Source organism: Phacochoerus africanus, chromosome 8, assembly GCF_016906955.1.
Source record: "Phacochoerus africanus isolate WHEZ1 chromosome 8, ROS_Pafr_v1, whole genome shotgun sequence".
Taxonomy (NCBI): Eukaryota; Metazoa; Chordata; class Mammalia; order Artiodactyla; family Suidae; genus Phacochoerus; species Phacochoerus africanus.
This window is the reverse complement of record NC_062551.1, coordinates 17,703,514-17,730,272: the sequence shown is the minus strand read 5'-3', so window position 1 is coordinate 17,730,272 and position 26,759 is coordinate 17,703,514. Positions and strand designations below refer to the sequence as shown.

The 26,759-nt window shown below is 52.7% G+C and overlaps 2 protein-coding genes across 3 annotated transcripts in view; both read left to right on the top strand.

Annotated features, from left to right (window-relative positions):
* The window catches only part of TANGO6 (transport and golgi organization 6 homolog), a 199,039-nt gene extending 196,004 nt beyond the window's left edge, over nt 1-3,035 (top strand). The window contains exon 18 of the mRNA XM_047790702.1: nt 927-3,035. Within this exon, the coding sequence (XP_047646658.1) occupies nt 927-1,103 (177 nt within the window). The 3' untranslated portion in view covers nt 1,104-3,035. The remainder of the gene's footprint in view (nt 1-926) is intronic.
* On the top strand, nt 1,714-26,188 carry HAS3 (hyaluronan synthase 3). 2 transcript variants are annotated; one of them, XM_047790705.1, is made up of 4 exons: nt 1,714-1,777; nt 18,164-18,799; nt 21,833-21,934; nt 22,981-26,188. In XM_047790705.1, the coding sequence occupies exons 2-4, from the start codon at nt 18,164-18,166 to the stop codon at nt 23,902-23,904; spliced, it is 1,662 nt and encodes a 553-aa protein (XP_047646661.1). In that variant the 5' UTR covers nt 1,714-1,777; the 3' UTR covers nt 23,905-26,188. The 2 variants fall into 2 exon arrangements, with proteins under 2 accessions (XP_047646661.1, XP_047646659.1); XM_047790703.1 differs by lacking the exon at nt 1,714-1,777 and adding an exon at nt 15,050-15,213.
* The last annotated feature ends 571 nt before the right edge of the window (nt 26,189-26,759 follow it).

The window sequence follows — 26,759 nt, the reverse complement described above, 5'->3', positions numbered from 1 at the left end:
ACTCCATCTAATCCTCTGTTTCTTCATCTGCAAAATGGGTCTTACAGCTTTCCTTCCTTTATATGACTGGCCTAAAAATTAGATCATGTAAGGAAAATACCTAGCAAAATCCAAAAAATGGTAGCTCTTGAGGCACAGCCCTAGACCAGAAGTAACTTTGCAAATAGCTGAAAACAAGTCGTGTGATTTCCTGTGACCTGGAGTCTTCAGTCCCTCGTTTGACCAGATGATCCATAAGGCTCTTTACTCTGAGTCTCCCTGTTCTTTTTCTAGAATGACCTATTTCTTGCCAGAAGTTCTAGCTCCCAAGCCAGGAGGATTTGGGACAGAATGAGAAGCTCCTAGGAGCAGGTGCATTGGCACTCTCCCAGTTCCAGATCAGACTATAGATCAGACATGAAAAAGGCATGGAGTCCTCTCTTGTTTCCTGTTGGACAGTTGGAATTAGAAAAAAAAAAATTATGGTGACCAGGGGAATGGCACGGAAATGAAACCACAGTGGAAGAGTTTTAAAGTAGTGACAAGGAGAGACATGATGGCTGAAGAAATAGTCTCCTGGGTTAGATGGCTGTTGTGTGGGTGTCACAGAGGGCTTCGTGGGAGCTGGAGAGGAGAATGCCCCTTATTGTGCTCTAGGAGCAGCCAGATCTGGGCAGTGTTGCTTGTCTGTGGACTGAAAGAGGGAGTCTGGGATCTGTACCTGAGTCTGGGGCTAAAAAGGCGCAGCAGCCCCAGTGGCAGTGCAGGGGGGATTCGGGGGTGCGTGAGAAACCCAGAGAATTCTCTCTCGGTACAGCTGCCCCCACGCCATCTCCAACCTGAGACGCTTCCTCACAGAGCTCCTCAGACAGCAGAAAGCAGTTGGGTCACTCTGGGGAATGTTAGCCCGGTGGACAGGTGGCCGTGACACTGTCTCTCTCCTCCAGGTGCTGAAGGACGTCCTCAAGGATCTCTACCACCTGCTGAAGCATGTGGTGCGTTTGGAGCCCGATGATGTGGCCAAGCTCCATGCCCAGCTGGCCCTGGAAGAGCTGGATGAGATAATGAGAAACTTCCTGTTCCCGCCACAGAAGTTGGAGAAAAAGATCGTGGTCCTGCCATAGACCAGCCTCAAGGGCTGTGGAGGAGGCAGAGGGACCCAGCAGCCAGGGCAGTGCCCAAGCCCTCCAGCAGGTGGCCCCACTGCCTCTTTGGTGCGGGCAAGATGGCTGCCTTGGCGGGGGTGGGGACGTCTCTGGTCATTTGTGTCTTCAGGCTGAGCTTCTTAAAGCATCTGTTTAGCCATCCTGCATCCAGCCTGAAGTGTGTGCCTATAAAAGAGAAAAGATTACAAATCCCACCAATCTGCCCGTTTTTCACCATCCTGTAGCATTTAGAGAAGGATGGCCACCTCGTGGAAGAATACTTTTAATACAACCACTGACATTTGATTAAGTGACCATTCTCTTCTTGCGATTTGAGTAGAAGAGGGTGGCCACCTGTGTGTCACATATCTTGGATTTTCTTCTTGGTGAGATTGTCCCTCCTGTGATGAGGAACAGCCAGAGCCGTCATCTTTGGCTGGTCAAGACGCATCTTAGGGTATGGAGATGCAGTTGGAGGTAGGAAGGGAAAGGAAGCTGTTATAAAACCTGCAAAAATGGAATAAAATTGTCTTGACTAGAAAGAATAACAGGTCTGCATCTGGATTTCTGCTGAGATGGAAAGCTATGGCCTTGAGGAGGATCTCATCTCCAGAAAAGAGAACCAACCTGCCTGAACCTTCCAAAGGAAAAGGGTAAGCGCTGTGTTTGTCCCTCTGAGCCGTTTTCTTTCACTCTCTCTGCCCCTGTTTGGATAGAGGTGCCCTGATTACAGGAGAAAAGAGCCACAAACATCTCACATGAGAGCGTTGATGTCCTGCCTTGGGTGCTCTGCTCCTTTAGAAAGAGGAATGCTTAGACGGTGTGTTCCTACTTAATGCCTGTTGGAAAGCGCATTGCATATTGGTCACCTGATGCCCAGTTTATTGAAGACATTTCACATGGGGCGCTGCAGACGCCTTTTTATCTTTTTACATATTTTGGCCACTGAATTTTGACAGCAGCTAAAAGACAGGACGAAAAGGAGACACTGGCTGAATGCTTCCGACAAGCCCTCTGGGTCCTCACCCCTTTGGCGAGGCTGGTCAGTCCTCAGCTCTGCAGGACTGGATTTTAACACCTCACACAGGTTTTATCCCCACTCTCTGCTGACCAGGGCCAACAGAACCAAAATACAATGTTCCAAAACTCTCAGGTGACTAAAGGATCAGTCCACAAACAGGCCCATGTGCCAGTTAACAAGAGGCTGTTTCCCTCTGGCCAGACTGCAGACACGGTCCTTGGCTTTGAACCATGTGGTGAGCATCCCTTTAAAGAGGACAGCGCACAGACAACCAGCCACCACAGGTTAGCCTAGCGAGCGGTGAATGAGCCCGCAGGCAGTGAGGTGTTTCGAGGGGTATTTCCGTTCATCTAAGGTAGCTGGATCATGGCACCCTCCAAATCAACAATGTCTAGAACTTCAGGATTGGGCTTTCAAATCTGAAGACTCTCCTTGGAACCAGCTGAATATACACTGAAAGTTTTTCTTTCTCGGCCTTTCTCTAACTAGACTCTATAAAACCCACTGAAGATGATCAAATTGGGTATATTAGACAATTGGTTTAACTTAGAACTTTATTTGCATTCAGTGCATTCGGGTTCTGAGGACATAGCCTAATGGATCGGCTTGAATCGACTACGAAACTCTCTAGTCTCAGGAGTGCCTCACGCAGCAGCCTAGTCCCTTTATCTCCATTTATAAATTGCCTCTTAATTTGAGTTATTTGGCAAGTGGCTAAAAGTATCTGTTCTTTATTGATTTTGATGGATTCCCTTTCAGAGAGTGACTTTTTCTGACCTTGTTACCAAATTCAAGGGAAAGGAAGATATCTCAATGTGACCCCCCCTAAACACCAAACAGGAGCAAAATATTAAGAGCTTCCAAATGATTAAATAATTCCTCCATGTTTATATACAGATGTATAGATCTCTCTACCCATATATGTTTCCGTCCTTGGGAAGGAACATAAGAATCGAGAGCTTTAGGATAACAGAATCGCAACACTAAAAGAAGGCCCCAAACTCAGAGGCAATGGCGACACTTTCCGGCACAGGCCTGGGAGGGTCTGGTTGTGTCACACGGCAGTGGCAGTGGCAGTGGCAGCCTATCTGCTGCGTCCCACCTCTGCCTCTCTTCTCCCTCCGAGGCCCAGGCCGCCTCCTCCCTGCCGCCCTCCTCTCTCCCGCTGAAGTTCTCCTGGCCTCTCTCCCGCAGGCCTCGCCCCTTGCCCCGGCTCCCAGTGCAGCCTACACCCCCCTGGGTCCCTCAGTGGTCTTTGACTTGGCCCCCTCCCGGCTCCCCCGACCCCCTGCTGCCGGCTGGGTCTGCAGAGGATGGCGCTGGGGCAGGAGATGGGCAGGGCCCCGAGCTGTGGCTGCGGCCAAACCCCAGGGGCCCGAGCGCCAGCTGCTTGATCAGGTTGGACTTACTGGACACTCCGGAGAGTTCCCCTCTCTGCCCTTTTGCCCTTCTTCCTTGGCCCCACCTTGCCCTCCACACACGCTCTGCTCTTTCCTCAGAAGACTCTTGTCTTGCCCTTTGCTGCTTTCCCCTCTGCACACACGTGCTTGTCCACGTTTCCACGTTCCGCTTCCTCCTCAGTGCCCTTGCCCCGGCCTTCTCAGGTCTCTGCTGGGCCGTCCACGCAGAAGGGCTGCCCGGGCACTGGCGGGTAGGAGGGCGAGTCACAGACAAGGATGACAGTTTATTGAGCACCTACCACGGGCCAGATGCTGCACCAGGCGCCGAACTCGCCGTGAACAAAACGCATATCTTCAGGGGCAGCTTCCCTTGTAGTGGAAGGAGACAGACAGTAAAGAAGATAAACAATAAGATAGGCTATCAAGTGGTGATAAATGCTCCAGAGAAAGTCGGAAAGGGGATGAGGCCTGTGGGGGCTGAAAGCCGGAGGTGTGGGTCCGTTGTCTGGAGAAGGCTCGGTGAGCGGTGGATGCTGGAGTCAAGATCAGAGGGACATGAAGATACCAGGGAGCAGGGCAGTCTGGGCAGGATGCCCAGGGCTAAGGCAGGAGGTGAGGGGAGGGGAGCAGCAGGGGGGAGTGGGGGTGCAGGAGGGGAGGGGCCAGGAAACATGCAGCCTGGGGGCCCCCAGACCTGTTTCTATATGAAGCTCCTTCAGCTTGTTTTTAGAAAGTGTTTTCAGGCCAGGATGATACAAGCTGTAAAATGGGCAATGCATAGAACCAAGAGGAGTTCACACCCAACCATGGTGTCTTCCTCGATCTTTTTGGTGCGTGAGCCCCATCGGCCTTCACCACTGCCCCCTGCTCTGGCTGCAGCCAGTTCCCCTTCGTTGGCCCCAGAAGAAAGAGGAAAGCGGACATGTCAGTGTGGCCTCCGTCCCCGCCCTGCTTCATCCCTTTGTCTGTGAGACCCTGAGTGAATGGAACCTTGCCTGCCACCTGCCTGTGACTCCGGCAGTCACTGCAGAGCAGGGGTGGTCAGGACCTCTGAAAGGTGATCATTTGGTTGGGGGTGATTCATCTGACCTGTACAAAAGCAGACTGGCTTCTGCAGAGAAATCCAAAAGCTCAGCTGGAATTTCAGTGGCAAGGGAGCGAGTTCCAGGCTGGGCTGTGGGAGGCACCCGCTGTGACCTGACCACGGCGGGGGGTGGGGGTCCTCCTTCCCCCGCCCCCTGGACAGCAGTATGTGTGACCTCTAAAGGGCCCAGCTTCGTCCTTCCGCGAGCTCTGCAGCCACCAGCTCCTGCAGTCACACGCAGCAGCCTCCTGTGGTGCAGGCACCTCAGGCTTCCTGTACTGCTCTGCTCCCTACTCGCCACTCGGGGGTTGGGGGAGTTAGCTGTCTTCTAGGACACGGCTGCTGCACTCGTCCCTGCTGGCAGGGCTCAGGGCTGTGTCCGGCTCACCCCATGCATGCTGCCAAGTGTAGGGGCAGCGGAGATCTGTGCAATCAGGTCCAGAAGGGATTTCGCCCACGTATTTGAAGGGTCATCTCCATCTGTCCGTCTGTCTGTCCTTCATGCTGAGTCAGTGGTTCCACGCTACCAGGAGGGCTTGGGTATTACCTGCCCCACTACGACACCCCACAGTCCCCCGGGGCCACGTAGAGTAGCAAGATCAGTTCCTCTGTTTCCTCTAGTCTGGAAGGTCGTTTTTTATCCATAAGCTGGGACGATTCTCCCAGCGCCCCGTGGAACAGAGAGGCAAGCAGTCGTTATCCCGCTTTGGTGGAATTTGGCCCACCTCTCCTGGGGGGCTTGAGGCTGACTCTCTTGAACATCTGTTGAATCCTCTCCCTGCCCCCCAGTTAGTATAAAAGCAAAACCCTTTTCACTAGAGCGCAGCTTGGGGAGCACGTGGGGGCTCATAGACACCCATGGCCCTGGCCCAGGGGTCCCACCAAGCAGTTGTTAGGTCTCTGCTGACCTGTGCTGAGGGCTGCCAGCCACAACCCCTGTTCTGGCCCTCGGCCCTCCAAGTGCCCAGGCCGGCAGGGCCCGAGTTACAGACGCCCTGGCTGCTTGTGCGTGCGTTCTGATGACCTATGTTTTATGAATTATAACAAATTTAAAGCATTTGTAACAAAGAGGAATTTCCACAAGGCCACCTTCACTCTTACCCCAAGGTTCCCACTGACGACACTAGCATACATGACTGCTTTCAAAACCAGAAACGGGATTGTTATTATAAAGAGTGTGCCATGTATTTTTTCATTTTTGTATTTTTAGGACCACACCTGCAGCATGTGGAGGTTCCCAGGCTAGGGGTTGAATCAGAGCTGTAGCTGCCGGCCTACACCACAGCCACAGCAACACGGGATCCAAGCCTCGTCTGCAACCCACACCACAGCTCACGGCAACGCCGGATCCTTAACCCACTGAGTGAGGCCAGGGATGGAGCCCATGTCCTCATGGCTACTAGTTGGGTTTGTTACCACTGAGCCACAACAGGAACTCCTGTGTATTTTTTCTTAGTTGCACACTTTGGAGCCCCTCTCCTGTTGGTACTTAGACACCCCTCTCTCTTGCCATGGTGGCCAGTCTTCATCATGTAGATGAGCCACTGTGGCTTTAGGCATTGGTCTCTTGATGGTCAATTGAGTTTTTCTAATTTCCAAAGACTCTTCAGTGTTTCTCAAACCTAACTCTTTGCATGCTGAAGTGTTTCTGTAGGTACGTCCTAGGAGGCTGGAATGCCCGACTCAAAAGATGAGAACACTTTCGATATTAGCACTGAAACGTCCACCAACACGTTAGCGCTCATCTCCACTCCTCCAGCCTCAGCCAGCAGCGCTCTAATAGCCATGAAACGCAGGTTCAGTCTCCGCAGCCGAGGGGTACCGCCATTCTCTAAATCACTCAGAACCAGGGAGTCTTCAAGAGGTGGAGTTTTCTTTGTTATCAAAACCACCGGTAGGTGCACAATAAACTCTCTTTGCAGGACCACCAGTGGCGGCAGTCCAGATGCAAGCCCTCCACCTGGCGAGAAACCCTGAGCCCCTGTTCAAGAGAGCGTTGGCGAGGCTCTCAGCTCTGAGACTGTCCTGAGTGTAGAGTGTGCCTTCACACACTGGGGTTTGACCTGTCCCCAGGATAGTGACTGTGGTTCCCAAACCAGACTCCGGACATAGGGTCTGATGGCCCCTCAAAGCCTCAGGATGACAGATCGCTTAGCTCTAATCACCGTGCATCGTGGTCAGTTAACACCATAGAGAGCTCATCACGCTCTTCTGTGTGTTCGATGTGTGTTAATCCACTAAAGCCTCACACTGAGCCCGTGAGGTATATTGTTATTCTCCCTGTTTTACAGAGGGGAAAACTGAGGCACACAGGAGGCTAATTGCTTGCTCCAGATTACACAGTGAGAAGTAGCCAAACCAGTATTTGCAACCAGGCAGCCTGGATCCCAAGGCTGGGCTTTTAGCAGCTGTGCTTTGCTGCTGCTCGCTAGACATTGTGTTTCCAAATGGTAAAAAACTGTTCTTCGGGGGAGTGCGGATAGAGAAAATGGCTCCCTGCTTGTTCAGATGGGCCAGGTAATGTCAAACTAAACTTCAGCCCTGATTCCTTCCCATAGTGTCCACATCTGTCAGTATCCAGCCTCAAACATCAGAACTTATTATACGCCTTGCGTTTGACCTTGTGGTTTGCCCAGCAGCCGGAGGTGAGATTTGCCCGGCTCCCTAGCCCGCCTGCTGCCAGCCTCTCCTTGAAAGCTTCATTCTGCTTTCTGGCCGTGGCTAAGGTAGCGGACCCCGAGGCTGCCTTCCTGGGGCAAGTATGCAAGTCTTCTGTGAACTCTAGTCAGGGCACTGAAGTGTCCCCTTTGAAGGTTGCTGATTTTGTTTGTTTGAACACTTTCGCCTCCTGAAAGCAGGGTTTGGGTTCTCCGATTGTGGTGTCTCAGGATGATAGCAGTGGATCATTTTCATTCTGGCATGCGTACATTGATAGCTCTATTCCACTCCATTCCTCGAGAGGGGAAAAACAGGATTGGAAGCCATGGCCCTCTTTTTGCAGAAGGGGAAGAATAAGGTCCAGAGAGATAAGTTCCTGCAGATGGGAAAGAAAAGGGGGCCTAGAGCAGAAAAACTCCTGACTTGAGTCACTCGCTCTTGGAGTGCCCAGTTGGCAGCACGTCACTCCATCGCACTTGCAAGGAGGCTGAGGGTGCGAGCCTTGCTCTCAGGAGAGGGAGGTTTGCGGGGCGGCTTCAGAGCTACAGGAGCATCCTCTCGCCTGGGAAACTAGGAAAAGCTCCTGGGCCTTTAAGTGGTTTATTAAATGACGGAAGGTTTAATCTTCCCTGTCTGCTTTGAGAGCTAAAGCCTGCTCAGAAGAGTGAGTGCCTGGGTGGGGCTTTTCTGATGTACAGCCCTAGTCATCTACCTAGCTACAGCACAGGTAGCTGTGCTGGGGAGAACAAAGGCGCCTGCTCCGAGCTTCCAGAGTCTCTTGAACTTGAGCAGCCTCTCCCCGCCCTGCCCCCCCCCCCCCCATACACACACCCCTTTCCTAGACCACACACCACTTCCCAACCCTTAAGACGCATGGTGACCGCAGTAATCCTAGGGAAAGGCCAGCCTGAAACTAGACTTTCTACAGAAAGAAAGGTGATGCTAAGCTTCAAAGAGATGGGCCTGGGGGGAGCCCCCTCCCTCCCTCAGCCCCTTCCCAAAGACACTATCAGTGTTGTTCAGAGACTGCAAAGAATGAGGCTGCAGCGTCAGCCAGTGGGTGTTTCACTATGTCCGAGGGAAGGACCATGTGAGAGTCGAGGGGACTTCATGCCCCAAGAGAGAGCAGCCCGGATCCACTACCCCAGTGCATCCTCTAGGTAGGAAAAGCCCCCAGTGTGCAGAAGTCCTGTCATCTATAAAACAAAAACTAACCCAAGCCAGTTTTGGGTTTTGGCAGCTCTGTGCCCCTGGTCCCCCCCCCCCCGCCCCCACCGCCCCAGTTCTCCTGGAAAGAGCAGCACCTTTGCCAATGAAAAGATTGTCTGTCCATCCAATTCCAGGTAGATCTGGGCTCTGGCCCCGCCCAGCCTGTCCTGTCCTGCTGTGCGTTTCTCCTTGGTGCTCTCTCCTAATTTCCACTTCAAATCAGCATCTTTTCTCCTTCTCCTTTTTCCCTTCTGGCTTAGCAGCTCACTGATTCATTGTTCAGTGTTTAAGGTCAGTTAATTCACACAGGTGTGGCAGGCAAGGTGCTAGAGGCAAGGGGATAGACACCCGTAGGCTCTGGAGCTCACCCCAGGCCTGGCTGGCTCTCAGCTGTCCTCCCAGCGCCAGAAATGTGCTTGCAAACCCAGCTGAGGAGAACCTGCAGAATGTGCTCTCAGTGCTGGGTGCATAATAGAATCTCCTAGGGAATTAAATAAGAAATTCAAGCCTGGGGCTCACCCCCAGTGATTATGACCAAATTGATCCGGGATAGGGTCCAAGCATTAGTGTTTTTTTTCAAAAGCTCCCCAGGTTTTAAAAGTCTAATGTGCAGCAGCCAGACGTGAGAGCCGCTGCATTAGCTTATCTGGTGAGAAAAGGGGAGCACGGGGGGTGGGGTGGGTGTTATGGCGATGTCCCTACAGAACAGGTCTGAGAGCGGGACATCCTTGGGGGTCTGTACCCATGAAGGAATTGGTGGGAACTGCCCCTACCCTTGGCTCTTCTCTAATTGCTTTTATGGAGCATCCTCTGTGACAGTGAGTAATGGTGCCTTTAATCAAGAAAGAGGATATAAAGCAGAAGTGCCAGCACATTGAAGAACTGTAGCTGATGTTATTGCAACAAGAGCCAAGTGAATTTGGAACAAGGTTACCTTAAGCGCTTTGTTCCCCTCCTGCTGATCCTGTGCCTGGGACTATGGGCTGGGATCCTGGGATCGTGTTCTGCTAAGGTCGGGGAAAGCGAGTGTGCACTTGTGCCGTGAGCATGTACCTGTGTGTCCATTCTGTGAACAGTGTGTTATGTGCACGTGTGGGTGTGGACATGCCCGTGGGTACTGGCACACAGAGGAGACAGCTTCTCCCTGGGCAGGAGGGCAATACTGTTGACATTCTTGGAAATAACTTTTTTCGGGAAAAGCATCCTTTCGGGATACTCCTAGAGCCCACATTTAGTGCACCTGCCTCCCTTCCCGTCCTCAGAATCACCATGACCCTGGAGGAGGGGGTGAGTGGGGGCTGACACCAGCTGGGATGTGCCAGGCAAACCATGTGCCCTGTCTCAGGGCTGTGTTGCCAGGAGGTAGGAGTCTTTTTATAATTCACTCACAGTTGCTGGATGAGCAGGCACAGCTCTGCGTACTCCCCCTTCCCTGCAAAAATTTTCTCAAAGGAACAGTGGGAGGGATTTAAATAAAGCAACTTACTCTAGAGTTTTGGCTACCAGTAATCCTATATCCTGGCGCTGCCAACTTTAACTGCTTTCTTAGTGGACTCAGGTTGCCAGACCTTTTTCATATGACCTCACGTATGATATGGGCTGTGTCCCACCGAGGCCCAGTTTAGAAGGAACTTGTGTGAATTTATAGTTCATATCATTTTAAAGTATCTTTTTACGGAGTTCCTCCTATGGCACAGTGGGCTCAAAATCTGGCTGCAGCAGCCTGTGTCACTGCTGAGGTGTGGGTTTGATCCCTAGCCCAGTGCAGCGAGTTAAAGGATCCCTCGCTGCCACAGCTGTGCCATAGGTTGCAGCTGTGGCTCAAATTCAGTCCCTGGCCCAGGAATTTCCATATCCTATGGGTGCAGCCATAAACTTTTTTTAAATAAATAAAAATACCTTTTTATTATGAAATTTATACTTACTAATATTTGAAGAATACAGAGAAAAAGGCAAGGAGAAAAAATGCGTTGCTCCACCACCCAATCAAACCTGATCTTTATATCTGGGTGAATTTCTCTCCTGCCTTTTAATTCATGGGATTTATAAGAAAACACCATAAGCGCAGTCATTCAGACACGACAGTTTCTGTAACCTGCCGCTTTTCAAATTTAACTTTGCATTATAAGCATTTCTGTGTATCCCTACATCCTCTTCCTAAACATTATGTTTAGTAGCTGCACGATATTCCAGCGGGAAGGTAGATGATGGTTTCAGATCACCTTCTGCATTTCTTTCTGCATTCACCTAGGGGAGGGAGAGGAAGGAACGATGGCCAGGAAGAGCTTTTCCTGTTCAAGATTCCAAGAAAAGCATCTCCAGGTCTGGCTTGATGCTTGGATATCATTCTCACGTGCCCTTCTGGTCCTGACCTTCAAGCCAGCATAAAAGAACCTGTTCCCTTAGTAGAGGCTGGCAGCTCTGCCTCCAGCAGAGCAGAGGCCCCTTAATTTGAAATGAAAATGATTCTTCCATCCGAGGAGAGACTGGAGTTAAAATCGAACCATTGTAACTGCAGGACAGAAAAGTCCTTAAGGCTGCTGCTTCAAACACGGCACCTGGAAATGGTACTGATTACAGACTCCTTGTCGGCAAGAGGGGAGAGTTATGAAAGGAGAACTTTGTCTGGTGGGAGCTGTCTTTCTGCAGTCAAGGCACACACTTTCCACTTTGAATTATGTATTAACTAGTATTGCAGATTAAGCTGCCTTGAGGAGAAAGACCTATTTAGGCAGCTGGGGGACATAACCTGCTACTCTGTGGAGGCCAATTTAAATTCACCTTCATTAGCCTCAAAAGGTTTTTGATTGTGGTCAGCCCAGGGGAAGCTGATGGGATGAAGCCCAGAGGGACTGGGGGAGAGGTGGTGCCTTGGCTGCCATCCCCCCTTTGGCTTTGCTTCGCTAGAGGCTGTGGGCTGGATGCCAGGGTGGAGCACTGAAGCGCGGGGTCAGAGGGTGAGGGGGCCGCATGGGGCTGGACCAGCCCTCCTCCCCTCCCCCACCCCGTCACCCACTAGGCGACCAGTGGCGCTGGGCAGCACCTGGTTACCAGCAAGATCGGGCTGCAGGTCCAAGCCTGAGTGATGACAACAGGGATCGAATGGCGGGCTCCTGTTGGCACAAGGTATTTGGGTATTTCACGGGTTTGATTTGAAAATGAGTTGAAAGGTGAAATGTTTGTTGCTGGTGCTGTCAGCATCCGTTACCGCAAACCCTCCAAAGCTTTGAGAATGGCCCCCTCAGCCTTCCGAACTGTAGAAGGGTCTCTGTCTTGATTAGTCCTCTACCTCTACCCCTCATTTGTGCCCAGGAGAGTTGACACCGCCTGCCGTCACCTCCACTTGCTGAAGGCAGCAGCCTCAGTTCTCACCCCTTCGCTGGGGTTGATATGCCTCCTAATCCCTTGCCCAGCCCTTAGCCCCAAATCCCACCAGCTCAGCTGTCCCCATAAGGTTCTGATAACCTCTTACTTCCTTACTCAGATGTCGTCAATAGTTCTCTGTCACCTACTGGATAAAAGCCAGACTCCTTACAGGGTCACACAAGACCCTCCAGAATCCATCCCCGCGTCCTCTCCTCCTCCCTCTGAGGCTCGGCTAGACTTTATCAGACACTTTCTTCACAACAGGCGCCCTTGCGAGATTTTCCATGTAAATTTCTTGTTTCATCCAGGCCTCTCTCTTGCTGCCTTCACTCTCCCACTCGTGCTCTGCGCTTTCTGTCTGGAAGCTCTTGCTTCTCCACACAGTTAGCTGGAGTTCGCCACGAACATCCGCCCAGCCCATTCCAGCTCATAGGGATCTCTTTCCTGAGATAGTCAAACTCTTCCCATCAGATTCTCTCATCAACATTTAATTATAAACTTTCTGGACGGGTGACTTAAGTTTTCAAATGTATTTGTCTTCAAAACGGATAACCATCTGCACGGCAAGTACCAGCCTGAGACTTCCCAGTGCCAAAGCACCCTGCTCAGAGCAGGCCTTCAGTGCGTGGTAAATGAACATTGAAATGCTGCAAGACTCTTCTGCTGTAGAGTAGAACAGGAAGCTTAACCTCTGGAACCTGCTTAAAAGCCAATTCAGCAACCTCCGAATTCACATTTTTAAGTGATTGGGAATGAAATTAGTCTTATTTCTAAATCCCCAGTGGTAAGCAGAGATAAACCTGAGCTTCATTGTATCAGCCCCTTCAAGATTTCCCTACCCACCTCCCCCTGAAGAGATGAATCAAATAGGGCACAGCAAAGTGGATGTTAATTACGGCAAATCCTGCCTGGCACAGACTGGCCACAAAGGTAAAGATGCTTCTAGTTGCCTGATAACACCAGGTCGCTGGCCCTGCAGATCAGAAAAAGAGAATTTGCTCCCCGGGGGAAAGCCATTTAGGGGGGCCAAGGCAATTGATGGGGCAGAGTGTTTACTGCTCTCGTGATGCTGCATCTGGTGTTCATTTGGGAGGTTTTAAGTGACTAGTGAGGTTGTGCTGGACCAGACTACCACTACCTCCCAGGAGCCAGCTGGGATAGGCACTTAGCTTGTGGGACAAATTTGGAGCCTTAGAAATTAACTGGGCAGGAGATGATCCTGGAGCAGCCCCGAGAAACTTACCCCTGGAGAAGTCATATTCAGGGTTGCTGAGGACAGACAGGAGCCTTCCAACCTGGCTGCTCCATTCTTTCAGCGTCTAAATAGGTCCCTTGCAAGCAGCCACTTAGCTGGATCAGACACATGTGGCCTGGCCCGTGGAGCATTTTTTAACATTTGAATTCATAGCTTACTCTTGAAAATGAGGAAATGTCACATCAAAATCTGGATTTATGGCTTCTCTTGACAATGGAGCACCTTGGCCATGTTGGGCCTTCCCTCTCAAAGGGGCATCTCCTTTAAATGGGACGTGTCACCAAGTGTCACATCCTGGAGGGTTGGGCATGTGGAATCCATAGCATCAGCAAGCAGATACCACTCTCCAGGTGAGGTTAGCTGGAGTTAAGCTTTCCTGAGCACTTATTCCCAGTCTCTTCAACCGTTGTGACAGTTTTGTCACAATGTCTTTTCTGGGATGAAGACACTGAGGTTAGTGTCACACGGCTAGTGGCAGAACTGACTCCAGAGCCCTCCTCTTAACCAAGGGTGTCTCTCCCCACCTGTGCATTGTTAGCTCTGCTGAGGGCCCCAAACACCTTTCCATTGTGAATCGAATCCTAGCTTTTAAAAGCACACAGAAAACAATGTTTAAGCCATGTAGCCTAATAGTGATGATTTTCTCAAGCAAAAGTGTAAAATGATTTATGAAGGCAAGATGGGGCTGGGTGGAGTAGGTGTTCAGGAGACAGCTCGCCTGGGGGCTTGAGGAGTGAGCTCTGTGGCCCAGAGTGAGTGAGGAGGGTGAGCCGGTAAGTTCCTGAGAGGAGCGGCTCCAAGACTGCAACTCATGTTCCCATACATTTGTTGCAGCTTGGGAAGAAGGCATGGAAATGGTCTCAGGTGTATCTGGAGGCTATGTAAATTCACTTTGTATTAGTCTTCAATTATACCTCCATCTTTTTCCTGAAATTAGAGACCCACTGTGTTCAGCTGGTTCTAAACTTCCTTCCCCTGCCAACAACTCGCCACCTTCCCCTCCCCCCACCCGCCCAGCCCACCTCACCTCACCTCACCAAGTCTAGCTCCCGCCTTTAGGAATTCGGCAACCTCTGGTGATTATTAGATCAGTTCAGAATTTAGAAGGTCATGGCGTCGGGAAATAAAAGGTGTAAAAAGGGGAAGGAGGAATTGGTTTGGGGCTTTAAAACACCACAACTTCCAAGGTTCTTGCAAATCCATTTGCAGCTTTTGCAAACAGCCTTAAAGTCATCAGCGCCCCACTGCGGAATTCAAAACTAAGCTTGTCACGATTGTTAATTCCTTCTTTGACCCGTCTTTTTATATGTAACAAGTATTCTCCGTTTTGGTTTTGGGTTTGTTTGTTTTTTTTTTTGGTGTGTGTGTGTGTGTGTGTGTGTGTGTGTGTGTGTGTGTGCCGTCTGGAAGGTTCTGCAGCCCGGGCTTTAAGGAGTACCCCATCCAGCGCACAGCTCCTCCGCGTGCAGCACTCGGGGGATTTCTCCTCGCTCGCCCGCTGGGCAGGGTGAGTAGGTTTCGAGGCTTAGAACGCTGGGCGCCGGGAAGAGGATTGGGCGCACAATTTTGGAAGCCCCCTTGGGTTACAGTGGAAGTTAACTACGCTTCCGGTTCCAAATTAAGCACCGTGACCGCCGCCCCCCGTACCCCCCCCCCCCCGCCGCCTTGGGCAGCTGGACCTAGAGACGCTCGGCTTTGGGCCACGCTGGGGGAACCCAGCTTCCGAGAGCGCGGAGACTGTGAGTCCCTGCGAACTGGAGGAGCCGCGTCCACTCGGGCCCCGGCGTCGCCCCGGGCGCCGGCCGCGTGGGGCTACCGCGGGCAGAGCCGCGAAGGGGGTGCGCCCTCGCGGCCCTCGGGGGAGCCCTCCCACTCTTCCCAACTTTCCCGGCCGCAGAGCCGGAGGAGGGCGTCTCTCCCGGCGGGGACGCGCTCGGTACTTAAAGCGCCTTGGCGGGGCCGAGGCTCGTCAGTCTAAGCGCGCGGCGGCGGCGGCGCACAGTGGAGCGAGGCGCGGCGGCGGCGAGGAGCGGGAGGAGGGGCATGGAGCCGCCGCGGGCCTGCTGAGCACCAGAGCGCGGGCAGCCGGCGGCACGGTGAGCGGGGGCCCGGCTGGCCGCCTCGGAGGGGCTGGGGCCGCGCGGGGTACCGGGGCGCGCGGGGCTCCAGGCGTGTCTCTTGCTGAGATCCGCGGCCCCTCACCCGCGTCCCCGGCAGTGCGGGCGCCGGGAGTCCAGCGCCGGGAGGCGGGCTGAGGGCTGCGGCATCTCCAGGCTTCCCGGCGGCCGTTCCTGCAGCCCCCTCCCCACTGACCCCTCCTCCCTTTCTTCCTCCATCCTCTCCTCCTCCAGCTTTTCCTCCCTTCCTCCCTTGCGGCTCCGGTTTTGTGAATGGATTGGGAGGCGGACGACGGTGAGGGGCACGAGGCTGGCTGGAGTCTCTCCCTGCCCCGGGCCTGCCTTGGGGTTCGCACCTGTCCAGGCACCAAGCTGCTCGGCGCCCCAGTTCCTGCGGGTCAGCCAGGCCATGGCCGCACGTACCGGTGGCCTGGGCTCCCCTTCCCTTGTCAGCTCGGAAGGGCCGGGAGGGCGGCTGGGCGCAAAGGAAAGAGCCCCCGCCTCGCCCGCAAGTTTCCATCCTTCCGCGTGTGGGCCCCGCAGCAGGGCACACCTGTCAGCTGGAGAGGCTGCAGACTGGGCAGCCCTGCAAAGTTTCGGGGGTAGATGGGCGGCGTGTGTCCTTGGCCGGGGTTGTTTTTCCCTCGTCTCTGAGAGTGGGGGGAGGCCTTGGGGAGCGCCCCCAACATCTTGCCCTTGAAGCCAGGTGCGCATCCGCCTGCAGAGACTGAGCTCTTGTGGAGCCCTTAGGAGCAAAGGGCATGGGGGCCAAGAGGTTCCCCTCCTCCGGCTTGGGGGCGACGGGGCCACTTCAGACAGAGCCTGCACCCGTGCTTGAATGCGCGTGGGGTCTCCGGCTGTTGGACCTTCTTGGGTCCTCTATGGGGTACGGGTGTCGGTGTTATGCCTCCAATTCCTGAGCGGGGGAGGAGGGTGTCCTGCCCGGAAAAGCGGGCCGGCGACGCCGAGGATGCCGCCTTTGTCTGCAGGCACACTTTGCCAAGGTAGCCGGGGCCCCCAAGGAGAGGAGCGGGGCCTGGTTCAACTGACTCCTGGGGTTTTCCGTTCCTTCCCGGCTGGGTCGTGGGAAACCGGCATGTGGGTGTGGCCGGCACAGCCTGCCCCACAAGGCCAGGCTTTGGCGGAGGTGAGAACCGTGGCCAGTGCCTTAACCTGGTGGGCACCGCCTCCGGCACTGCACCGAGGCGTGGCGCCGGCGCCCGCTAGGTTGCTGGCTTGGCCTCGGCTCCCCCTGCCCTTTCCCAGAGCGCAAGCAGGCAGTAGTGCCCGTAGCGCCCCCAAGGCAGGTAAGCTCTAGAGGGCGACGGGGGCGCTCCGGGGCCTGGGTGCCGCTGGGCCGCAAGAGCGTGCGAGGGCGGGGGGTGGGGGGCACGGGGAGGGTGAGAGTTCTGCAGAGGAAGCACGCCGCCGCTCTCCGGGATGGCGGGGCAGAGCGCCCGGAGACCGCGCTTCCCGGAGAGGTGAGGCTGCCAACAGCACTTTTCCGGACCCAAGCTGCTGGAATACTGCTGGGTCCTGAGTCTCGGCTGAGACTCTTACTGTGTGAGAGGAGAAGAGACCCGTGGGCAAGAATGTTTGTGTTGAGGTGGGGGTCTGGAAGCGGTTTTAGTGAGATCTGGACTTGGAAGTGAGACCTCATTGTCTCTAGAGGGTGGGTCGTGGCAGTGGAGGAAACAGATCAGGCAGGTGGCAGGGAGAGGAGCTGGGGAGAAGGCTTCAGAATGCAGGGCAGGGAGCTGTCCTCATCAGCTTTTCCCCACCTGCCATCAACCTTCCCACCTGGCTGGTCCTTCGGGGCTGCTAATCAGTAAAATGAATGACATGAGCGCTAGGGAGCAAGAAACCAATGGAATCCCTCATGGGTTGGGGGGCGGGGGGATATTAAATCCCAGAGAACTCGGGCAAGGTCAGGCAGCCAAGGAAGTAGCAGAGCTGTAGCTCAAGCACAAGTCCTGTGGTGCTGAGTGCTGGGCTCTTTTCATAAAAAACACAGCTGTTTCCAACTGGGCAAGATGCTAGAAGCCCTGACTTAGTTGCAGACAAAACCTGGCAGCATTTCCAGGTGTGGGGCCGAGGGATGTGCAGAGACTCTCTGCGGGCACTAGGACCAAGTGGATGGGGCTTCTCAGGCAGCCACCCCTCCAGGCTGCTGCAGCGATGGCTGCAGTTCCTCTGGTTCCCAGTGTTAGGCTTCCAGGAGGGCTGCCCACACCCCAGCTCTCATTTCCTCTTCTTTCCCTTGTCTGCTTTTCCTGGTTGCTTTCCCTTTCTTTCCTGCTTCTCAAGTGAATGGGAAAAAGGTAAGAAAGCAGAGAACACAGGGAAACTTTGTGTTACTGATTTAACTGTTTTGAGAAATGGAAAGGAGCCGTTTCCTTCTTTTCCCCTGGCACCTCTTTGTTTCCTGCTGTTTCTCATTTTTTCCTTCCTTACTTTCTTGATGGGCCTCATTGGTGGCTACTGGGTATAGGGCAGGTAGAGACTGCCTACGTGCCCCTGCCCTTCCTCGTCCTTCCTGGCCCCTGAGGTGCTCAGGTTCACCCCTAGTAAAGCTTTCCTAGGAGATCTTCAGGTCCGGCAGACCTCAGTTCTGCCCTCCACAGCTGGGTCTCTCTGGCTTTGCTTTATCCAACAATAACTGCTACTTTAAGTGCTTTATGTACGTAACCCATTTAATCCTCAAAGATGCTAGGAGGTTAATGCTACACTTTTTACAGATGCATTAACTAAGGGGTAGAACACAGTCTCACAGTAAGTGGCAACACTGGGATTTGAACCCCGGGAGTCTGGCTTCTGGGTCTACCAACAGTCTTGGTCATGCTCAATCAATGGTAACTGTGATGCCCCCAGTCCCACTGAGCAGAGATGCTGCCTCCTGCCTAACCCCACCTCTCCTGCCTTCTACCAGATGCCGGTGCAGCTGACAACAGCCCTGCGTGTGGTGGGCACCAGCCTGTTTGCCCTGGCAGTGCTGGGCGGCATTCTGGCAGCTTATGTGACAGGCTACCAGTTCATCCACACAGAAAAGCACTACCTGTCCTTTGGGCTGTATGGTGCCATCCTGGGCCTGCACCTGCTCATCCAGAGCCTATTTGCCTTCCTGGAGCACCGGCGCATGCGGCAGGCAGGCCGGCCACTGAAGCTGCCCTCCCCACTGCAGCGCTCAGTGGCGCTCTGCATCGCCGCGTACCAGGAGGACCCCGACTACTTGCGCAAGTGCCTGCGCTCGGCCCAGCGCATCGCCTTCCCCGATCTCAAGGTGGTCATGGTGGTGGACGGCAACCGCCAGGAGGATGCCTACATGTTGGACATCTTCCACGAGGTGCTAGGTGGCAATGAGCAAGCCGGCTTCTTTGTGTGGCGCAGCAACTTCCATGAGGCGGGTGAGGGCGAGACGGAGGCCAGCCTGCAGGAGGGCATGGACCGTGTGCGGAATGTGGTGCGGGCCAGCACCTTCTCCTGCATCATGCAGAAGTGGGGAGGAAAGCGAGAGGTCATGTACACGGCCTTCAAGGCCCTTGGTGACTCTGTGGACTACATTCAGGTAAGGGCGCCCCCACAGGTGTGTGTGTGGATGTGTCCAGCCAGCCAGACATACTCTCCTTGGGGATTTTTTTGTTCGCATTCCTCCTTGTGCTGAAGGTGGCAAAAAGGCATGATGGTTCTCAACAGCAGTCCTGGGGTCAGAAAGATCTCGAAGGAGATCCTGGTCCTGCCATTACTTAGCTCTGTGACTTTAGGCAGGTATCTGGATTGGTATCCCAATAATAACAGCACATAGGTGTACAGCATTTACTTCATGGCATACACTGTTGTAGGCACTGCAGTAATCCTCCAAATGCCCCTGGGGATAAGTACTATTATTATTTCCACGTAAAGAAGCTGCGCCTGAAGCACAGCGAGGCTGAATAACTTGCCTAATGTCATGCAGCAGTAAGGTACAGAGCCAGGACTTGTGCCTAGGAAGTCTGTCCTTGTCCGTTGTGCAACAATGCCTCACCACTGGCTACCTAGGGATGAGCTCTTCCATAAAGAAGTGTGGGGGAAAAGTAAAAGAGATTATGTTCCAAAGCACTCAGATAATTTTAGTTAGGGGCTGAAAAGTCCTCCTCTTCCCGGCGTCAGGTTCTTGTCTGTGAGGTGGAAGGACACAGGTGTGAAGCAGGCCCCAGCTTGACTCTGCACCAGTCTTGGCAGGGCCAGCACCCTGAGCAGACCCTGCCTAGCATCCAGTCAAAGGGAGCATTGACACACACCAGCCTAGAAATTTTATTACATTGACAAGGTTACATCACTCAAATTTTCAAATAACGAAACTTGGAACTGATGAAAGCTCATGCATCTCAGTGCTAAGTAGAAACTGACACCCAGGACCCCCGATTCCTGGCCCAGCATGCCCTGTCCCCTCCTCTGTTCCTGCCCTCTCCACATGCCTATCACCTGAATGGACAGAGGCTATGCACAGCCCACCTACATACCAACGTGGTCCTGCTGACTGCATGCCAAGTACTCCAGTATTTAAATTTTCTATACTGTACCTCCCCTAAATTTAGCTTGCCCCAGACTTTTTGGTTTTGGCTGTTTGGAAAGATGCATCCTTGCATGAGAATGGAACATCTGCCTTTTCGTGTCTTGCTAGGCCCCAGGACCTCGTCAGTTTTAGAGGGAGGGATGTGTGAGACAGCTTTTTTTTTTTTTTTTTTTAGAGCTGCATCCCCAGCATATGGAAGGAAAGTTTCTTTTCTTTTTCTTTTTTTTTTTTTTTTTGGTCTTCTTAGGGTCACACTTGCGGCATTTGGAGGTTCCCAGACTAGGGGTCCAATCGGAGCTGTAGGCATCAGCCACAGCCACGCCGGATCCAAGTCGCGTCTGCAACCTACACCACAGCTCACGGCAACGCCAGATCCTTAACCCACTGAGCGAAGACAGGGATCGAATCCAAAACCTCATGGTTCCCAGTCGGATTCGTTAACCACTGTGCCATGATGGGAACTCCAAGACAGTTCTTGATTCTGCAGTTCACCTAGGTTTCAAGGGGCCTTTGAAACTTCCCTAGGGACTCAGAAGGCTTAGAAAAAAAGTCTTGAGCCCTGACACATGCTCAAGCTGTAGTGACTCTGTCATCTATTCCCTTGAAGCACAGAATCTCCCCAAATAATGCTCTACTACGCATCTTTCTTTGCTGTGTGTTCTGGTGGATCAGCAAATAAGCTCATACACGTGAGCCAGTCTTTTTTTTTAATGGTTCTGGGCTCATTGCCTGGGGCAGCCCCAGGCTCCGGTCAGTGAACACCCTGGACTTTGTCTGTCTTCTCCAGCCCTGCTGAGGGTGTCTTTCACTCTTCAGGAGGTAACCCTGCTCCAGCCAGTGAGGAAACTCAGGCAGCTGAGAGCTCTAACTTCCCTAACCTTGCTCAGCTGGAAAGACCTCCCTGGAGTGAAGGAAGCCAAGCAGCACGAGGAATGGGATAGGGTCAGGACAGGAAGTAGTCATGAGACCAGCAGCACTGGGAGGCCTGGCCTGGCCTGTAAGCTGAAGACTGTAAGGATGTGGCAGGTGGGAGGTAGGTGGAAGAAGCTGTGATGGCTCTGCCTGCTTCCCCCTCTGCCTTCTGCTGCTTGCCTGTGGCCACAGAGACTTCCCACATGGAGAGCCAAAGTACGGGGCTGGTGTTGAGGGCAGCCTCCTTCCTGCAGGCTAATGGGTGCTCACTCGGCAACCTCAGTAAAAGGATTTTAGGCTTTTGCAGAAGAGGGTTTGGGCTCATCTGTGGATACTGTGCTCTGTCAAATCCCCTACCCAGCGGTTATGTGCCCCTTTGTACCATCTCAGCAATTGTCTGAAAATGGACAAGCAGTGAGCCACCAGGGAAAGTGTTAGTAGCGCAGGTTCAGCTAGTAACAATCACAGGCCACCTACTAGAATCGGACCATGAGCTTCCCAGCAAAGGAGGGCAAGCAAGCAGGATTGGAGCCAGGTTCTGATTGGAAGCAGCTGCTGCCAGCTTCCAAGCCCTTCCAGGGTAGAATCAAGGTGAGAGCAGGTCTTGGCCACACTGTGCCCCAATCTGAAAGACTGGGCCAAGGGAGCACAGAAGGCCAGCAGTCATGTCACAAGGCCTGTGACTGAGTCAGATACATCCTCCATTTAGGTTGCGGGTTGTCTAAGAGGCCAGAGGCTGAGACAGGGAAGACTCTTGTTCTTAATCCTAAGATAACTTTGGGTGGTAGCCTTTGGCAAGAGCCATTACTTGGCCTTCTGAGAAATGTCTGCTGGCCCTGGTCTAGCCACTATTCCCGTCATCTGATGTGTGACTTTCCTCTGGCCCAGCACAAACATTCTGCTTGGTTTCTCTCACCCCAGTGGGTGTTAAGCCAGGTACTCCAACTTCTTTTTCTTGATTTCCTTTGTTATTCATCTTAGCTCTTCGATGTGGCATAGATCTCGTTGCTAGTGGCTTGAAGTGAATCATGCGAAAGAGGGTTTTGTCCCTTAGGCAGTGAGCAGCCAAGGATGTGTGTGTGTGTGTGTGTAGACCTGAGGTCAAAATGGACTAACAGTGCATTTCCTCTGCAGGTGTGTGACTCTGACACTGTACTGGATCCAGCCTGTACCTTCGAGATGCTTCGAGTCTTGGAGGAGGACCCCCAAGTAGGGGGAGTTGGGGGAGATGTCCAAGTAAGATGTAACCAAGGATCCCTGGGACCTGGGAGTTGGAGAGTCTAGATTCTTTCTGCTGCTGGTGCTTTTTTGTTTTGGGCCACACCCACGGCATATAGAAGTCCCAGGCTAGGGGTCAAATGGGAGCTGCAGCTGCCAGCCTACACCACAGCAACACCAGATCCAAGCCCTGTCTGCGACCTACACCACAGCTCACGACAATGCTGGAACCTTAACCCACTAAGCGAGGACAGGGATCGAACCCACTTCCTCACGGATACTAATCAGATTCGTTTCCACTGTGCCATGACGGGAACTCCACTCTTTGTGCTTCTTAATTCAACTGGATGTCCCCAGGAGATGGGCATCTTGACTTCCCAGTGTTTTGGAGAGGGAGGGGTTTTCTCCTTGACAGTTTTCTCCGGTATCAAAGAGCTCCCCTTTCCTGCTCTTTTTCAGCCTGGGGTGCGGGGGAAATCACTTAACAGGGATGTAAAGAGCCTGTGCTGCTGGGAGGGGCACAGTTTTCTGGGGCCATCCATCCCAGAGGGTGCTGCTGCTTCAGCTGGTGGTGCAGCGAGCCCCTCCCTGAGAAACCCTTGCTCCTAGTGACATGAGCTCCAGGCGGTATGCTAAGAATACAGGGCCCGATCTTCTTCCAGAGGGTACTGCTGGCAACACACCATGTCTTCCCAAGAAGCTTTCCAAATGCAGGAAGGGTCAGGACAGGTGGCTGAGGTGTTACTTTGCTTCTTTCTCAAGCCTTTCTCTCAGCCACAACCACAGGCTGCCTCCTGAGACTGAAGGTAGCTTTGACTGCTGGAGCAAATTCACTGGGACAGTCAGGGCAGACGACAGAGTGGAGAGGCATGGGACTGGTGCTGGGGAGAGTCACTAGGTGTGGTTGGTTCCTCTAAGCTCTGGCTGGGCTAGGGCTCATGGCCAGGAGTTGGAGCAATGGCCTACAGAAGTCAGGGTGCAGGGAGGCTTCCTGGTCTCTGGTGTTTGTCTCCTGGGGCTCCTGCCCTCAGGTAAGAGACCCAGCATCTCTGGTTTCCTTGCAGATCCTCAATAAGTATGACTCCTGGATCTCCTTCCTGAGCAGTGTGCGGTACTGGATGGCCTTCAACGTGGAACGGGCTTGCCAGTCCTACTTCGGCTGTGTGCAGTGTATCAGTGGGCCCCTGGGCATGTACCGGAACAGCCTGCTTCAGCAGTTCTTGGAGGACTGGTACCATCAGAAGTTCCTAGGTAGCAAGTGCAGTTTTGGGGATGACCGGCACCTCACCAACCGAGTCCTGAGTCTCGGCTACAGGACTAAGTACACAGCACGCTCTAAATGCCTCACAGAGACCCCCACCAAGTACCTCCGGTGGCTCAACCAACAGACCCGCTGGAGCAAGTCTTACTTCCGGGAGTGGCTCTACAACTCTCTGTGGTTCCACAAGCACCACCTCTGGATGACCTACGAGTCAGTGGTCACAGGTTTCTTCCCCTTCTTCCTTATTGCCACAGTCATACAGCTTTTCTACCGTGGCCGCATCTGGAACATTCTCCTCTTCCTGCTGACAGTGCAGCTGGTAGGCATCATCAAGGCTACCTATGCCTGCTTTCTTCGGGGCAATGCAGAGATGATCTTCATGTCCCTCTACTCCCTTCTCTACATGTCCAGCCTCCTGCCAGCCAAGATCTTCGCCATTGCTACCATCAACAAGTCTGGCTGGGGCACTTCTGGCCGAAAAACCATTGTGGTGAACTTCATTGGCCTCATCCCTGTGTCCATCTGGGTGGCAGTCCTTTTGGGGGGACTGGCCTATACAGCTTACTGTCAGGACCTGTTCAGTGAGACGGAGCTAGCCTTCCTGGTCTCAGGGGCCATCCTGTACGGCTGCTACTGGGTGGCCCTCCTTATGCTGTATCTGGCCATCATCGCCCGGCGGTGTGGGAAGAAGCCGGAGCAGTATAGCTTAGCTTTTGCTGAGGTGTGACATGGCCCCCAAGCAGAGCGGGAAAAGTGCAATGGGTAAGGGAGGGAAGGGGAATGGACGAGAACACATGGGGTGGGAGGGAAGAGGGAGTGCTGTTTCACTTTCTTAATGGTCCAAAGGACAAACCTGAAGTGCAAAGAACGCTGACTGTAGTATGGCCTGGGACAGTTGGGCTTAGAGGAGGCAAGGCCAGCTCAGGTGGGAGGAAGGAGGGTTATATGTTTTCAGGCTGCCTGTCTGCTTGCCTCTGCACATACAGTGGCCCCTGGGAAGGATTCTACTTCCTCCCCTGGGATCCAGAGGGAGCTCAGACATGTGCTAAACCAAACAGTAAGTTCTACTCAGTGGCAACTTCTGATAGGTAAGTGGGAGGTGGTGGGAGTTTCTGAGACCCAGGCCAGCTAGTCATGTGTTCTCCACCCTCCTCCCCATCCAATGATCAATGCAATCAGACTGTGCCTGAGATAAGGCATCAGAAAACAGGGTCCAGGAATGGTGCTTTCTTATATACCCCATTCCACAGCTCAACCTCCCAAGGAGGAGCCAGTCTAGCAGGGAGTTAGCAGTGAACTGCTTTCGAGTGTGTGTATATATACGTTTATGTTAAAAAGGAAAAGTTTGCCAGGAGGAACAAACATTGGTGGTGGTGCTGAAGGCTTTGAGCTGAATGTATTTTACCTGTCAAGTGCCCAGACATCTAGATTAGCTTGTCTGTGATCTCTGCTGGGGAGATGAAATGTTTTGGTCATCTGCCAGGAAGATGAAATCCCAATGTGCTCAGAAAGGGAGTGAAGGCTCGGGTATTTCAACCTGTATACTCTTGAATTCTCTCACATTCAGTTCTTGAGTCTTAGCCTACTCGCTTCACTTCACTTCAGAGTGATAAAGTCACTTGTTCGACTCTCCTCCTCATTGGGTAAGTCTTCTCAGGTGGCGAGTGAGAGAGCCTAGACTCTCATAGGTCCCCCCCCCCCACGACAGGCAAGCCTGCCTTCAGCATGTGAGGGGAGAACTATTAAGAGCCTCTGACCCAACTGGCTGGTCTTGGAACTGCCTGGACAAGTTCCCTGGCGGCTAGGTAGCACGCACGACTTAAGAGTTCCTGACAATCACCTCTAATGGGAAGCTTTGCAGTGTTCCCTAAGTGAACCCTCAATCCAAGTCCATTCTCCTCAGTGGCTTCTCCAGGGAGTCCTGACAGCCAAGTGTGGACAGTTACTGCTGCACTGGCTTGCTTCTGTCCAGAAACCAAACTAGGAGATGAAACTGGTTCTGAAATCCTAAGGTTCTTACTTTCTCTCATCCCTCTTGAAGCTGTTTGATTTCCCTCTGCTTTTTTTTTGGGGGGGGGGCATTTTCTATAGATCTGCAATCCATAGACTGTTCTGAGCAGTTGGGTTCAACCCCTGGGATCCTGACTAAGCCTTTGACTTAGGGTTTGCTCAAACAGGCTGAGAGGGACCTGCTGACCCCTCAGAACCAGCACAAAGGTGGAGAGGAGTTGGGGGGGGGGGGTGCAGGCCTCTAGAATGCCCAGATGCTTCCTACAAAGGAATGTGTGCTCGGAGCCAAGGACTGGCAAACCCTGGTGCTTTCCTTCATCTCCCGTGAACTCGAGGGTTTTCCAGGGGCAGCCAACACTGCTGCATGGCACAGACCTCAAGTTCAATTCAACTGCTGGTTGACATAGGGCCCAGTCCATGAAGGCTGGGAGGAGGTGGCAGGCATTTGCTCAAGTCAGTTGTTCCAGGCTCTTCCGTGTTTTTGCTGGCCAAGAAGTAAACTATTTTGAGCACTACAATGGAGGAAATCCGGTCAGCCAACTGCAGAGCTCAGACTTCACTGAGGGCTTGTTTTTCTTCAGCTTTTACTTGAAGGTTAATGTAGAATGGATGCCCAGATGGAGAACTCTGGGCTGTCCTCCCATCAGCTCTGCCTTGCTCTGCGGTTATCAACTTCCCCCAGATCAAGAGTAGGCAGGTACAAGTAGTGGGTTCACAACGCTTGACCTCGACTGGTTTTTTCCTAAGTTATTTTGTACATTTTTCAGCAGCGAAACCAAACTGGGTCTTGAGCTTTATTCCCATTTCTTGAAAGGGAAGAGCCTTTATACAATTGGACACATTTTGGTTTTTTCCTGAGAATTTTAACCCTCTTTTGTATTATTTCTACAATAATTTGTAAACGTATTTATTTTTACCTTTTTTTTTTAAATTTTACTTTTCAGGTCAAATTTTTTATACTGTACTTGTTTGTCAAAATAAAGATTCTCACATAATGCTGGTATCTTGGGGCTACTTCCTCCCTCTTTGTACTTAATGAAAGCTGCTCTTTATTCCAGTTTGAAAAGATTAGTACTTGAGAGCAAGCTCATTTTGTCAAGGTAATGCCGGTGGAGCTCAGAAGTAAGGTAAGTTGCCTCTGGATACAGTGGGCCCAACCAGAGAAATGCATACCTGTGGTAGCTTTTTTTTTCTTTTTGCTTTTCAGGGCCGCATTTATGGCATATAGAGGTTCCCAGGCTAGGGGTCTAATTGTTGCTACAGCTGCTGGCCTACATCACAGCCACACGAGATCTGAGCCACATCTGCGACCTACACCACAGCTCATGGCAACACCGGATCCTAACCCACTGAGCGAGGCCGGGGATTAAACCTGCAACCTCATGGTTCCTAGTCGGATTCATTTCTGCTGTGCCACGACAGGAACTCCAGAGTGGTGCTTATTTTTATTGTGGAGAGTGAACAGACTCTTTGGTGAAATTGCTGCCAGGTAAGTGAACCCAAACTAAGCAGCTAAGGCTCAAAATCAAAGGTTGCTTCCTCCTTGAGTGAAAGATTTTTATCTGGCAGGTA